Genomic DNA, 12,686 nt, shown 5'->3' on the forward strand with positions numbered 1-12,686 from the left:
TTGAAATCCTGTAAGTTAACCTCTAAGACCTGCAGTGTCTCCAGATGCTAATCTACCACCCACGGGCCCACAGCAATCTCAGTTTCATTGGCTACTCCTCTAGGACTTGAAAGGGGTCAGTATTCTAAGGTTTGGAGAAGGCAATGGCACCCCACTCCAGTACTCTTGCCTGGAAAACCCCATGGATGGAGGAGCCTGGTGGGCTGCAGTCCATGGGGTCGTTAAGAGTAGGACACGACTGAGTGACTTCCCTTTCACTTTTCACTTTCCTGCACTGGAGAAGGAAATGACAACCCACTCCAGTGTTTTTGCCTGGAGAATCCCAAGGATGGGGGAGCCTGGTGGGCTGCCATCTATGGGGTCGCGCAGAGTCGGACACGACTGAAGAGACTTAGCAGCAGCAGCAGTATTCAAAGGTTAGGACTTCCCAGGTGCTTCAGCAGTAAGAAATCCACCTACCAGTGGGTTCAATCCCTGGGCTGGGAAGATTCCCTGGAGAAATGAATGGCTACCCACTCCAGTACTTTCATCTGAAAAATCCCATGGACAGAGGAGTCTGGCAGGCCCCAGTTCACGGGGTTGCAAAAGAGTCGGACACGACTTAGTGACTAAACAACTCGAAGGTCAAGACATTTATCTGGGAAGCCCAAGAATTCCTCTCTGGTTGGGTGTGGTGAGTGAGCTCTTGGCTTAACATAGCGCCCACATCATCTGCTTTAACCCCGCAGCCTGGACTCACTTCTCGTCCTTGTTCACGCCATTCTGACTGTTGAAATTGAAAGGATCGCTGCTGGAGGAGCTGCCGAAGATGTCATCGAACTTGCTGTCAAATGAATTCTGCTGCGACCAGAGAGGAGTGAGGACAAGGTTAGAGACCCAGAGGGGTCTGTGTGGGTCTCAACAGCCACACCGGGGAACAGATGCTTTCTTAATCTGGTTCAAATCTGATTACAGCGCCTCCTAGGGATCGCAGGGCAGCATGATCTCTCTAGGTCAGTGCTTGGGTTAGAATGTGGCTGCAGAACGTCTCTGGTGGTCCAGGAGCTAAGACTCTGCTCCCAGTGCAAGGGGGGGCCCAGGTTTGATCCCTGGTCAGGGAACCAGATCCCACATGCCTCAACCAAAGATCCCCAATGCCAAACTAAAAAGATCTCGTGTGACACAGTGAAGACCAGGTGCAGGGGCTTCCCTGGGGGCCCGGTGGTAAAGAATCCACTTGCCAACGCAGGAGACACAGGTTCGATGGCAGGTTCCGGAAAGAGACCACATGCCTCGGAGCAATGAAGCCTGTGTGCTACAACTACTGAGCAAGGGCTCCAGGGCTCAAGAATGGCAATTACTGGGTCCACGTGCCCTAGAGCCGGCGCTCTGCAACAAGAGAAGCTCCTGCACCGCAACGAAGAGTAAGTAGCCCCCACTCTTCGAAGTGACAGCCTACACAGCAGTGAAGACTCAGCACAGCCATAAATAAATGTAAAAAAAAAAAAAGACCCAGTGCAGTCAAATAAATGAACAAATAAGAAGGTGGCCGCACCTGGCCATGGTCCTCCCGCCTGCCCTCCTGCACCCGGGGGCACTGGGAAGGGCTGACTGAGCTTCCTCCTATGAGGTCCTCACCTGCTGGGAGGCGTCCATGCCCACGTCATCCTTCTCTAAGACGGGCTCGCTGTCGGGGGACGACGCCTCGGCTGGGATCACCACCACGGGGCTGACGTGTTCTGACAGGGCGGAGGCTCGTAGGAAATTGGGTGGGTTCTGAAGAGGGAAGACGCACTTCTCGAACCCTGCCCGCCTGCTAGCCTCGAGGACAGGCCCCCCTGGGCCCCGCAGTTCCCTGGCACGCTTACCTCTGGCAGTTGAGGGATCTGAATGAGCCGCTTGAAGTACTGCAGGTTGCTGGAGCGGTAGAAGAAATCTTTCAACCTAGGGGTGGAGAGAGGTCAGAAGGCTGCTGGGGGCTTTCAGTAGCCCCGGGGAGGGGACACCCTGCTTTCCTACTGCCCGCCCAGCCCCAGGGCACAGGCTGCCAAGGAGATGGCCTCCATGGTGCGATTATGACGCTGCCAGGAGACATTATGTATTGCCAGCCCTCACTGATCTGGGGGTGAGCAATGTTGGTGGTGTTTAGTTGCTAAGTCGTGGCCGACTTTTTGCGACTCCATGGACTACAGACTTCCCAGGTGGCTCAGAGGTAAAGAATCCACCTGGCAGTGTACGAGATGCAGGTTTAATCCCTGGATAGGGAAGATCCCCCGGAGATGGAAATGACAACCCACTCCAGTATTCTTTCCTGGAAGAATCCCACGGACAGAGACTGGCGGGCTACAGTCCGTGGGGTTGCAAAAGAGTCGGACACAACTTAGGTGACTAAAACAACAACAATCATCTTGGATGGATATGGGAATGAAGAAACTCCAATTTTTTCTCATCCTCAAGTCTCTATTTTGCATCTAAGCATCAAAGGCCAAGAGCACCAGACATACTTCTGAGATGAAAGGGGGTTACTGATATCAGCCCTCTCTCTGCAGCACCGAATTTCCTCCTGCTCAGCCCAATAAACGAAACTCCTGGGGTCTCAGGACAGCCCATCAGACCCCAAGGTTAGGACTGTCCCTGTGACCTCACTGCTGCTTTCCCCGAACTTGGGGACACTGAGGTCTCAGCTGCTGTGTCCGAGAAAGAGAAGGTGATGCTTTCATTAGCTCGAAGAATGAAGGGAAATTGAATCACCTGACCACACATCCCCCGCTTTCTGGGCTGGAGCCAACAGTAATAGGCTCCTGCTTTCCTAAGCTACTGGAATTTAACATTCCAGGAAATCGGCCCCAGGGCCTGTCTCCTGGGATTTAATAAGTCATTTTTTATAGCATAAACATACAAGGCTTTTCAAACAGAATAAGGAACCCGGGTGGTTAGCACAACTCTGAACTTGCCCTCTGATTGCTACTCAGCAACCAGCAAGAGAAGCCTGGGCTTGGGTTCTGGGGGTGATGCTTTTCCTGCAGTCAAGAATGAAGAAATTAACAAGGAAAACAATCACACGAATGTCCTTTCTGGCTCCTTCATCCTCCTCTCTCTCTTCCATTCCAGCCCCTCTTCTTGGGCAAGCTTAATTGAAAGATGAACCGGACTTTTCATCTCATCACCAGTTTTCTTCCCCAAATGCGCCAGAATAATTTGTCCCTCTGTCAGACAAGCTCTTCCTCTTCTAGACTAGAGAGCGGGCTGATTAATTCCTGAATTGATTCAAACATTGCCTGAACACTACAGTCTTAAGGAATTCTTATAAATTCAGGTGCTAGAGATACAATTACAGGCAAGACAGTCAAACAAAAATAAGGTAATTCTTAGAACTAGAAAGGAAATACACAAGGTGCTGTGATGGAGAATATGAGGGTGGGTGGGTGGGGAGGTGGGGTAGAGCTGGAGGAACAGGAGATGGGGGGAAAGACTCCACTTAAATAAGGTGGCTAGAGAGTTCCTTTGTGTGGAGGTGACTGAAGATGACCTGGATGGAGCTGGCCAGGCTGGAAGAACAGTGTCTTGAGGAGGGGGAATAGCAAGGGCTAAGCCTCTGAGCTCTGGGTATGTTTCAGGAACTAGAACAGGGCCCCACAAAGTGTGGCTGAAACATGTTGAGCACTGGAGAAGAGATTAGAAACCACGGGCTGAGGCCAGATCATGCCAGGACCTTGCAGACCACAGAGAGGAGCTTGGATTTGGTTTTCATCGTTATCAGAAGCCACTGAAAGGTTGTGAGCAAGGGGTTTACGTTTTTACCGCTGGGTGGGGATGGGACTGCAGGGGAGAGGAGCAGAGCACTCTGTCCATACTGGAGGGTCCTGGTAGACAGCAAAAGATGCAGACAAGGTGGGAGGCAGAACTAGAGCCAAGATCTGTTTGTAGATAAACCAAGTGTCATCCGAACTCGCTAATGGATTAAATGTGGGGAATGAGGAGAATGGTGAGTTCCAGATCTCTCTCTTAAGCGGATGGTGGGCAGTATTTACTGAGATAAAAAAGACTGGAAGGAAAAAAAAAAAAGACTGGGAAGAAAACGTTTTTGGAAGAAAGCCTAGAGTTCAGCTTGAGATGTAAATTTGGCATAAAAAGTGAAAGTCACTCAGTCGTGTCCAACTCTTTGGGACCCCATGAATATAGTCCGTGGAATTCTCCAGGCCAGAATACTGGAGTGGGTAGCCTTTCCCTTCTCCAGGGGATCTTCCCAACCCAGGGATCAAACCCAGGTCTCCCACATTGCAGGCGAATTCTTTACCAACTGAGCCAGCCACAAGGGAAGCCCAAGAATCCTGGAGTGGGTAGCCTATCCCTTCTCCAGCAGATCTTCCCAACCTAGGAATAGAACTGGGGTCTCCTGCATTGCAGGCAGATTCTTAACCAACTGAGCTCTCAGGGAAGCCCAAATTTGGTGTAGAGATGTCAGACAGACAACTGGCATTCAGAGGTGAGGTCTGGCTGGAGGTACATTTCTTGGAGCTGTCAGCATGTACATGGCATGAGACCAAGAGAACTTAGGGAAAGAAAAAGAGAAGAGGATGAAGTCCTGGGCATAACGGAGGCAATGAATGAATGAATGAATGGAGTCACCTTCCTCTATGAGATTTATTAGAGAACTGATTGCTTCCCCAGTCATTGGTAGTTTTGCCCACACCTTCTTTTCGTAAGCCTTTAAAGCAATAAAGCAGGTACCCTCATCCCTCGATGATTTAAAAGCAAGTGCTCCTGGAACTTCCCTGGTGGTTAAGTGGTTAAGATTCCACGCTTCTAAGGCAGGGGGTGTGGGTTTGATCCCTGGTTGGGGAACTAAATCCCACATGCCTGCCGCACGGTGCGGCCCAAAAATAAAATATAAAATAATACTAAATCAAGTGCTCCTGCAAGGATGGGTTGAGTTTACAGCACTTTTAGATTCGCTTCTTTTCTGTCACTCAAGCCGCTTACTTGGTGAACTGCTCCAGGAAGCGGTCCCGGTGGCCTTGCAGGGTGTCAGCTGGGAGACCTGGAAGGAATCAGAAAAGAGTAAGAGGGAAGAAAAGGGGCAGGGGGCAGGGGGCCTCCCTCTGGGGAGGGAAGGGGCCAGTGGTCAGCCCAGGGGAAGGCATTCTTGACCTAGAGCTGCCCGGGAACTAATAACCTCTTGGGACCAGTTGGGGCCAGCAAGGACTCTGGGGGCGCTTATCAGCCAACTTTCCTTCTGTCAGCTCCTGGAGTGCAAGCTCCCTGGGCACAGAGGGCTGGAAGTTGTGTCCCTGACTGCAGCCGCAGGGTGGACCAGGGCAGGCCCTAGAGGGGGGCTCTCTCCCAGGGGTTGTGTACACTGGATGCCCTGGGTGAGGCCTTGTGCAGACGTGAGTCTGGGAGAGACCCAGAGAGCCTGCCGGGGGGTGCCAAACACCATAGGACTGAAACCCACAGGATCCAGTCTAGCACTGGCTCGGTCACTGCTGACTCTACGATGCTGGATAAGCAGCAGCCTTTTAGGGCCAGCCTCCTCCCTGGCAGAGTGGGGACTGCTCACCTCCCAGATTGTACAGTTCTGTGCAGTTCAGCTATAGATGTCTTACATTTCAATTTTAGTAATTTTTGAATGTGATATTGTCATTCGGTATACACAGGGAGTATACATATAAAGTATAGTAATTCAAAGGAGCAAAAGTTTACAGTGATGACAATAGCACTCTCCCTCAGCAATCTTTCTCCTAAGAACCCAAGAAGTCTAGTGGTGACAAAAACATGAGACAAACTCAAATAAGGAGCATCCTCTGAGGTATCCGGCCAGGACTCCTTGAAGACCTCCCTGGTGGTCCAGTGGTGAAGAATGCACATGCCAGTGCAAGGGGCAGACACGGATGCGATCCCTGGTCTGGGACGATTTCGGACTTAGTTGCTGCAGTGAGCCACGACTACTGAGCCCTTGAACCTACAGCCTGTGCTCTGTAGCAAGACAAGCCACCCCAACGAGAAGCCCGGGCACCGCAACGAGAGAAAGCCCCCGTGCAACAACGGAGACCCAGCACACCCAAAAATAAAGTGGAGAAAAAAATTAACAAAAAAACAGCAACTGTCAAAGCCATCACAGACAAGGCAAGTCCAAGGAAACTCAGAGCCGAGAGGAGCCCAGGGATACCCGATGACTGAATGTAACACCGTGACCCGGATGGGATCTTGGGACAGGAAAAGGGCAATAGGCATAAAGTGGCCATGTGCATAAAGCATGGACTTCAGTGAATAATAACGGATCACTGTCGGTTCACGAACAACGTGGCAGCCTGGAGGGGGCAGGCAGGGCCATCCTGGGTCACCGCTAGAGCCGGCTGGGTGCGTCCCTGCATACAGCAAGGCCTGGCCCTGATCTTTTATTATCAAGATGGCTGGGAGCTCCAGGGCCTTCTGGAATAGGAGCAGAAAGTCAAGGGCGCCAGCGGGGAGCTGCCTCTTTCCAGGGACGGCCTCGCGGCCAGAAGCTTCCAGTGATCAAGCCCGGAATACTCACAGGAATGGAGCTTGAAGAGAAGCTTGACAGCGTAATCATAGAGGTGGCTGCAATCCAAGATGACCTGGATGAGCGGGGCGAGGCGGCACTGCCCGGCTGTGGTCACCGACACGGAGCGGGACATGTCCAGGGAGTTGAACACTAGGGGACAGGAAGGGGAGACGTGAGCAGAGCTGGGGAACGGGAGGCCACCTTCTCAGAGGGCAGAGGGCAAGTGTCCAGCACCGGAGGACCTGTTCTGTGCAACCATGGTCTCACGTTATAATGTGTTTAACCCTTTCAGCACTCCTCTGCGCTGTGCTCAGGCATGTCCGACTCTTCGTGACCCCATGGAGTGTAGCCCACCAGGCTCCTGGGGCCATGGGATTTCCCAGGCAAGAATACCGGAGTGGGTGGTTTCCTCCTCCATTCAACACTCCTACGGGGTAGCTAAAAGCATCCCCGTTATACAGGAGAGGAAATCAGAGGTAAGCAACTTGAAGGCGGTCACAAAGCCAAGAAGTAGTTTTGCTTGAGAGATGCTGAGTTAAAAGCCAGAGCCCCGGGGGCCAGCGACTAGACTAGGAGGCTGTGCCCCCGTCAGTCAACAGGCTCCCTGTGTCACAAACCAGTGAAATAAACTGGTTCTATGTCGTGTACAGCAAAGTGGGAGCCCAGGAAAGAAGGGATTTGTAGGGAAGTGCCCCAAATGCCTCCTTCCAGTCTGAGGAGTTTTACACTCTCGGCCTCCCATTGGCAGAAAGAACACGTCAGCTGGTAGGTTTCTGGTCTAATGTGGGAGGTGAATTCTTGTTCAAGAGAAGCTCTCAGTTTTACGGGTAATCAGAATTTCAGGATTGGAACGGGCTGTTCACATAGCTCCACCCAGCCTTCCGTCTCAGGCATGAGCTGGGTCTCATGGTGACCTTGACCCTAAGAAACACCCAATCTGGGGGTGACAACAGAAAGCATGTGGGGAAAATATCACATGTTGATCAGAACACGAAGGAGCAGATAATTCAGCCTGGGTTCCTGGTGGTTTGTCCCAGTGTTCTTGGAACACCAGACAGGATGATGTGCAGGAACCTCGGGTGGACAACCGGAGAGGCTTCGAGGACACTGGGCAAGGAGCCAGGAGGAGGGTGAACCAACAGGATCAAGGCTGACGGAGGTCCTTGGGGGGAGTGGGTGAACCGACCTCTACTCTCCCGGGCTCCAGAGGGCAAGACGCTCCCATGGACCCCTCCATGCCCACCCCCTGCCCCTTGCTCCTAAACCAAGCAACTAGATGCCTGGCCGTGGACCCTCAGCGCACACTGCTGGCCAGGCTGATCTCCCTGCAGTGGCTGGCCTCCAGCTCCGGAGATTCTGCATGTGGCCAGCACTGAGAGACTTCCCCCCACAGGCCCTCAGCGCATGGGACGGTCCCGGAGGAAAGCCCAGAGCCACTGTGCTCGACCTTCCCCGGCCACACTAATCCCCGTTAACGGGCTTAAGTCTGGCAACTGAAAAAAAAAAAATCCCAAACAGTTCTAATTAAACGGCAGCTTTTCTTCTTGACACAAATTAGAAGCAGCTGTCACTGCGAGGCGGCCATCCCCAAGTGTCCTGGCTTCCCTAGGCTCCACTCTGGCAGGGAATCCCAGGCTACTCCATCTCCCGGCCGGTTTGCTGCTTTCCAGGAATGCTCCTTGGCATCTAGTAACATCCAGAGTGGTGTGACTGGGGGCAAAGTTACTCAACCTCTCGGTGCCTCCAGGCGCTCTTCCGTGAGATGCAGATGGTTCTAACGGCACATCCCTCATAAGGGTCTTATAACGAGGTCTTGTAACGATTAAATGAGAATGTCCTATAACTGGCATAGCAACTTGCAGCGGTTCTTCGGGTTGGCTTGGAGACTGATTAGAATCACCCAGGGAAACGCAAAGACGACTCATGTCTGCCTGCAGCTCCTTCATCCCTGCTTCTGTTTTAATTGGTCTAGGGTAAGGCGGGGGCGAGGCTTCCCCGGTGGCTCAGCCATAAAGAATCTGCCTGCCAATGCAGGAGACAGGGTTCGATTCCTGGGTTGGGAAGATCCCTCTGGAGAAGGAAATGGCAACCGGCTCTAGTATCCTTGCCTGGGAAATCCCGTGGATAGAGGAGCCTGGCGGGCTACAGTCCATGGGGTCACACAGAGTCGGAGAGGATTGAGCACACATGCACGCATGCGAGGCTGGGGCATTAGTGGGGTTCAAAAGCACCCCCCAGGTGATTCTAATAAGCAGCCAGGGTGGGAACTGTATTTTCTAACTCGGTGCTTCTCAAACTGTAACATGTATCAGCATCCCCTGGAGTAAGGATCACTCCAGGAGAATTCTGCGGCGATGGAAGGGCGCTGTCCAACACTGCCAACCACGTGTGTCTGCAGAGCGCCTGCACTATGATGAGTGAGACGGAGGCCCTGACCTTTAAATGTTATTTAATCGTAATTAATTTAAATAGTCACAGATGGCTATTGGCTACCATACTGGACAGTGCAGACTTGGGGAGTTCGTTAAAATAGAGGACTGGGTCCCACCCCCCAGAGATTCTCATTCAGAAGATTTGGGGTGGGATTTGAGAACGTGTGCTTCTAATACATTCTCAAGTGATGCAGATACTGCTGGTCCAGGGACTACACAGCAGTTGAAAACCTGGGGCACCCCTTCTGAAGGTTCTGATCCAAACCTTACAAGGTCACAGAATAAGACGTAGAAGCTGGATAGACTTCTGATACCATTTCTCTCAGTTTCTGGGCTTTTCCCTGGTGGCTCAGTCGGTAAAGAACCTGCCTACCAATGCAGGAGATACGGGTTTGAGCTCTGAGTCAGGAAGATCCCCTGAAGAAGGCAATGGCAACCCACTCCAGTATTCTTGCCTGGACAATCCCCATGGATAGAAGAGCCTGGTGGGCTACAGTCCATAGGGTCACATGATTTAGTGACTAAACCACCACCACCAAGAGGTGAATGAGGACAGAAGTGGGGTGGGGAGATGTGTAGACGAGGCTCTTGATTCCAAATCAGCACTCTCTCCAGGATGAGAAAACCACCAGCATTCAACAATGGAGGCGTGTGTACAGACTTGGGTAGCTCTCTAGAAAATTCTAACTAATTCACCCCAGATACTTCCAGAGCATTCAGATGGATGTTGACATCAGTTTATGAACTCTGTCCACTTGGTGTTTCTTCACTGCTATTCATTTAAAAAGCAAGTGTTCGTGAACTTGGTTGTTGAGCACTTGCAATGACAGGCACGGGGCTAGAACAGAGGTGAGCAGGGCCCAGTTCCTGATTTTTGAGGAGGAGCTCAGCATATATTGCTAATAACCCTAGGGATCAATGCATATGGGAACAGAGCCAAGTACCATGGGATGCTGGGGCACAAAGGGTGACTGTGCAGACCACCTCAGCAGAAACACATCCTGAGGGCCAGCCCAGCTGAGTGGCAGATAGGTCTGGGCCAAAGGACCAGCCAGTGCTGGGGCCACAGTCCAGGGACTGTCAGAGAGGCCAGAAGGGTTTTTGGACTCTGGGAGGCCTGGGCTTAGAAGGGAGGCCAACTCGGTGGGGAACTGAGGTCCTTCGGGCACGTGACTCTGAGGATGCCCCTGGGCTTCAAGCACTCCCTGTGCCAGGGCCGAGGGCACAGATGCAGAGGGGCAGCTCCATCTTCCTGGCCCGGCTGCTCCCAGGAAGGAACCAGGCTGCGGGTCAGGTGATGGCTAGGAAAGCCTGAGCCAGACGGGAGGGAGACTCACCAGTTTGGAAGAGGTTAAGTTCACACTCCAGGTAGTCGAACATCTCCACTGTCAGCTGGAAACTGGACCCAAGAGGAAAGAGAGCTCATATTCCACGGCCCGAGGCCACTGTCCCTGCGCTGCCGCCACAGCACGCGTGCACACGTGTGCACGCACACACACACACACCAGCTCCGCGTCTCAGCCCCCACCTCGGTGGCTATTAAAAACATTGGAAGATCAAGCAGGGCGACTTCAACAGTGGCAGCGGTAGAGAAAGCGGGCAGGTTCCACGCCGTGTTGGAAGGGCAGAGGGGCCCAGAGAAGGGAGGCCTGGAGTGGGGAACATCCTGGAAGGGTTCTGGACGAGGCACCAGCCGTCAGCGGCCCCAAGGTCAAGTCACTTAGCGGCTCTGTCCCCGCTCAGCCACCGGCCCTGCCCTCAGGCCCTCTGTGACCCTAACCGGAACTGAGGGTCTAACCTACACAAGCTCCCGTCCCCCTCGGCCCACTTACAAGTTGTTGACATCACTCTCTCCAGCCTCCTCTAGCTGCCGGTCACTCATGTGAAGGTTGCCTGGGAACCTGGGGTTCTGGGAGGGAGGCAGAGGAAGTCAGAACAGGGTACCCCGAGAGCTCTCTCTATAGCTGACATCACACACACCAAGCCCCATTGAGCTCCGGCAGCAACAGGCTGGATTCTGCTTGGTGTGGGTGCCTGCATGCTCCCCGGGGAATGTGGTAGCGCTCACAACCATACACACAGACACACACACATGTGCGCGTGCAGAAGTCCCGTGAATGGCTGGCTCACAGCAAAGAACACCCCCCACTCGTCAACATAGGGAAGGTTCCATCCCATGCCTGGGGCCCCAGGGAGGGTCCCACCCCCACAGCCTATAGCACGGACATCGTCTCTGGGGGGCAAGGACACCCAGCGCGCAACTGCTGGCGTTCCTCAACCTGACACCCACACCAGGCAGTCAGTGTAGCCTCTGCTTATCCTCAGTACATTCCGAATCCTATTCAGGCTTCCCACTGGCCTCTGACCACTTCCGGAAGCCGCTATTTTGAGTTCAGGGCCAGGCAAACCGATTCTCACATTAAGTTTAGCAAAATGGAATTAGTAAAAGAAATTGAAGGTTGGAGAAGATTACAGGAAGCACCCCCGCAGTCAGGGGAGGTTATCTGGGATTATCAGCTGTTGAGTATCTGTAGTTTCCTGTCTTTCTCAGTGTGGTCTGTTGGGAGCGGAGGGAACACAGGGCAGCCGGTAGGTGGAGGGGAGCACAGAGATGGGTGACCAGTCCACCAAGGGAGCTCTAAATTCCAGGGTGAGTTCTTCAGGCTCTGAAGTCAGAAACCCTCCACTCGGGCTCCTCCGTCTCTGGCTGTAACACCCTTGCAGCCCCCTCCTGCCCTGAGGCCCACCACCCCGGCTCCTCTGTCTCAGAGACTCAGGCCGGTTGCTTTTCTTTTTAATTGATTTATTTTATTTTTTGGCTGCACCCTGCAGCGTGTGGTTCCCTGATCAGGGATCAAACCCACATCTCCTGCATTGGAAGCGCAGAGTCTTAACCACTGGACCACCAAAGGGAAGTTCTCAAGCCGGTTCCTTTATCGCCCCCTTCTGGCTGTGCTGACTTTCTCATTGGGTCTGGACAGGATGGCACCTCTGGCAGGCACCTTGTCCTCATCTTTGCTCCTGCCTGTCCTCACACCATACTGCCGTTAAGCCCAGTGAGCCTGGATCGCTGTCGTATGCTCTGTGTCTCAGACCAGCTGCCCATCTCCTTGGAGAATGACTCACAACTGATCACTATGAAACTGCGCTCTCTAGCTCGGCGTGCGTGCCTGCTAAGTCCCTTCAGTCGTGTCTGACTCCTCGAGATCCTACGGACTGTAGCTCGCCAGGCTCCTCTGTCCACGGGGTTCTCCAGGCAAGAATACTGGAGTGGGCTGCCATGCCCCTCCTCCAGGAGATCTTCCCTACCCAGGGATCGAACCCAGGTCTCCTGAGGCTCTGCACTGCAGGCGGATTCCTTACCACTGAGCCCCCGGGAAGCCCGCTCTCTAGCTCTACTGCCCCTTCACAGCCTTTGCTGGAGCTTCCGTGGAGGCTCAGACAGTAAAGAATCTGCCTGCAGTGCAGGAAACCCGGGTTCAATCCCTGCATCAGGAAGATCCCCTGGAGAAGGAAATGGCAACCCGCTCCAGTATTCTTGCCTGGAAAATTCCATGGACAGAGGAGACTGGTAGGCTATAGTCCATAGGGTGGCAAAGAGTCAGACACGACTGAGCTTCAGACATGACTGAGCAACTAACAACAGTCCTTGCCACTGGCCCGCCGGTTCCCCTTCCCATCAACAACTGCCCAACTCTGCACCTGGTACCCAGCTCCCACGCCATCACCCTCAGCACCTCATCACGTCA

The 12,686-nt window shown here is 53.2% G+C and overlaps 1 protein-coding gene across 4 annotated transcripts in view; it reads right to left on the reverse strand.

Annotated features, from left to right (window-relative positions):
* HIP1 (huntingtin interacting protein 1) overlaps positions 1–12,686 on the reverse strand; it is a 135,409-nt gene that overhangs the window by 23,785 nt on the left and 98,938 nt on the right. For 3 of the 4 annotated variants that reach the window (XR_011485276.1, XM_070460233.1, XM_070460235.1), the window contains exons 6-12: positions 10,770–10,846; positions 10,275–10,336; positions 6,515–6,655; positions 4,963–5,020; positions 1,848–1,923; positions 1,618–1,755; positions 740–840 (exon numbers count right to left, since the gene is read on the reverse strand). Coding sequence is in view for 3 of the 4 variants with exons in the window: in XM_070460233.1 (XP_070316334.1) it covers positions 740–840; positions 1,618–1,755; positions 1,848–1,923; positions 4,963–5,020; positions 6,515–6,655; positions 10,275–10,336; positions 10,770–10,846 (653 nt within the window). In the remaining variant the exon portion in view is untranslated. The remainder of the gene's footprint in view (positions 1–739; positions 841–1,617; positions 1,756–1,847; positions 1,924–4,962; positions 5,021–6,514; positions 6,656–10,274; positions 10,337–10,769; positions 10,847–12,686) is intronic. The other variant, XM_070460234.1, reaches the window with a different exon arrangement.

Source organism: Odocoileus virginianus, chromosome 33, assembly GCF_023699985.2.
Source record: "Odocoileus virginianus isolate 20LAN1187 ecotype Illinois chromosome 33, Ovbor_1.2, whole genome shotgun sequence".
Classification (NCBI taxonomy): Eukaryota; Metazoa; Chordata; class Mammalia; order Artiodactyla; family Cervidae; genus Odocoileus; species Odocoileus virginianus.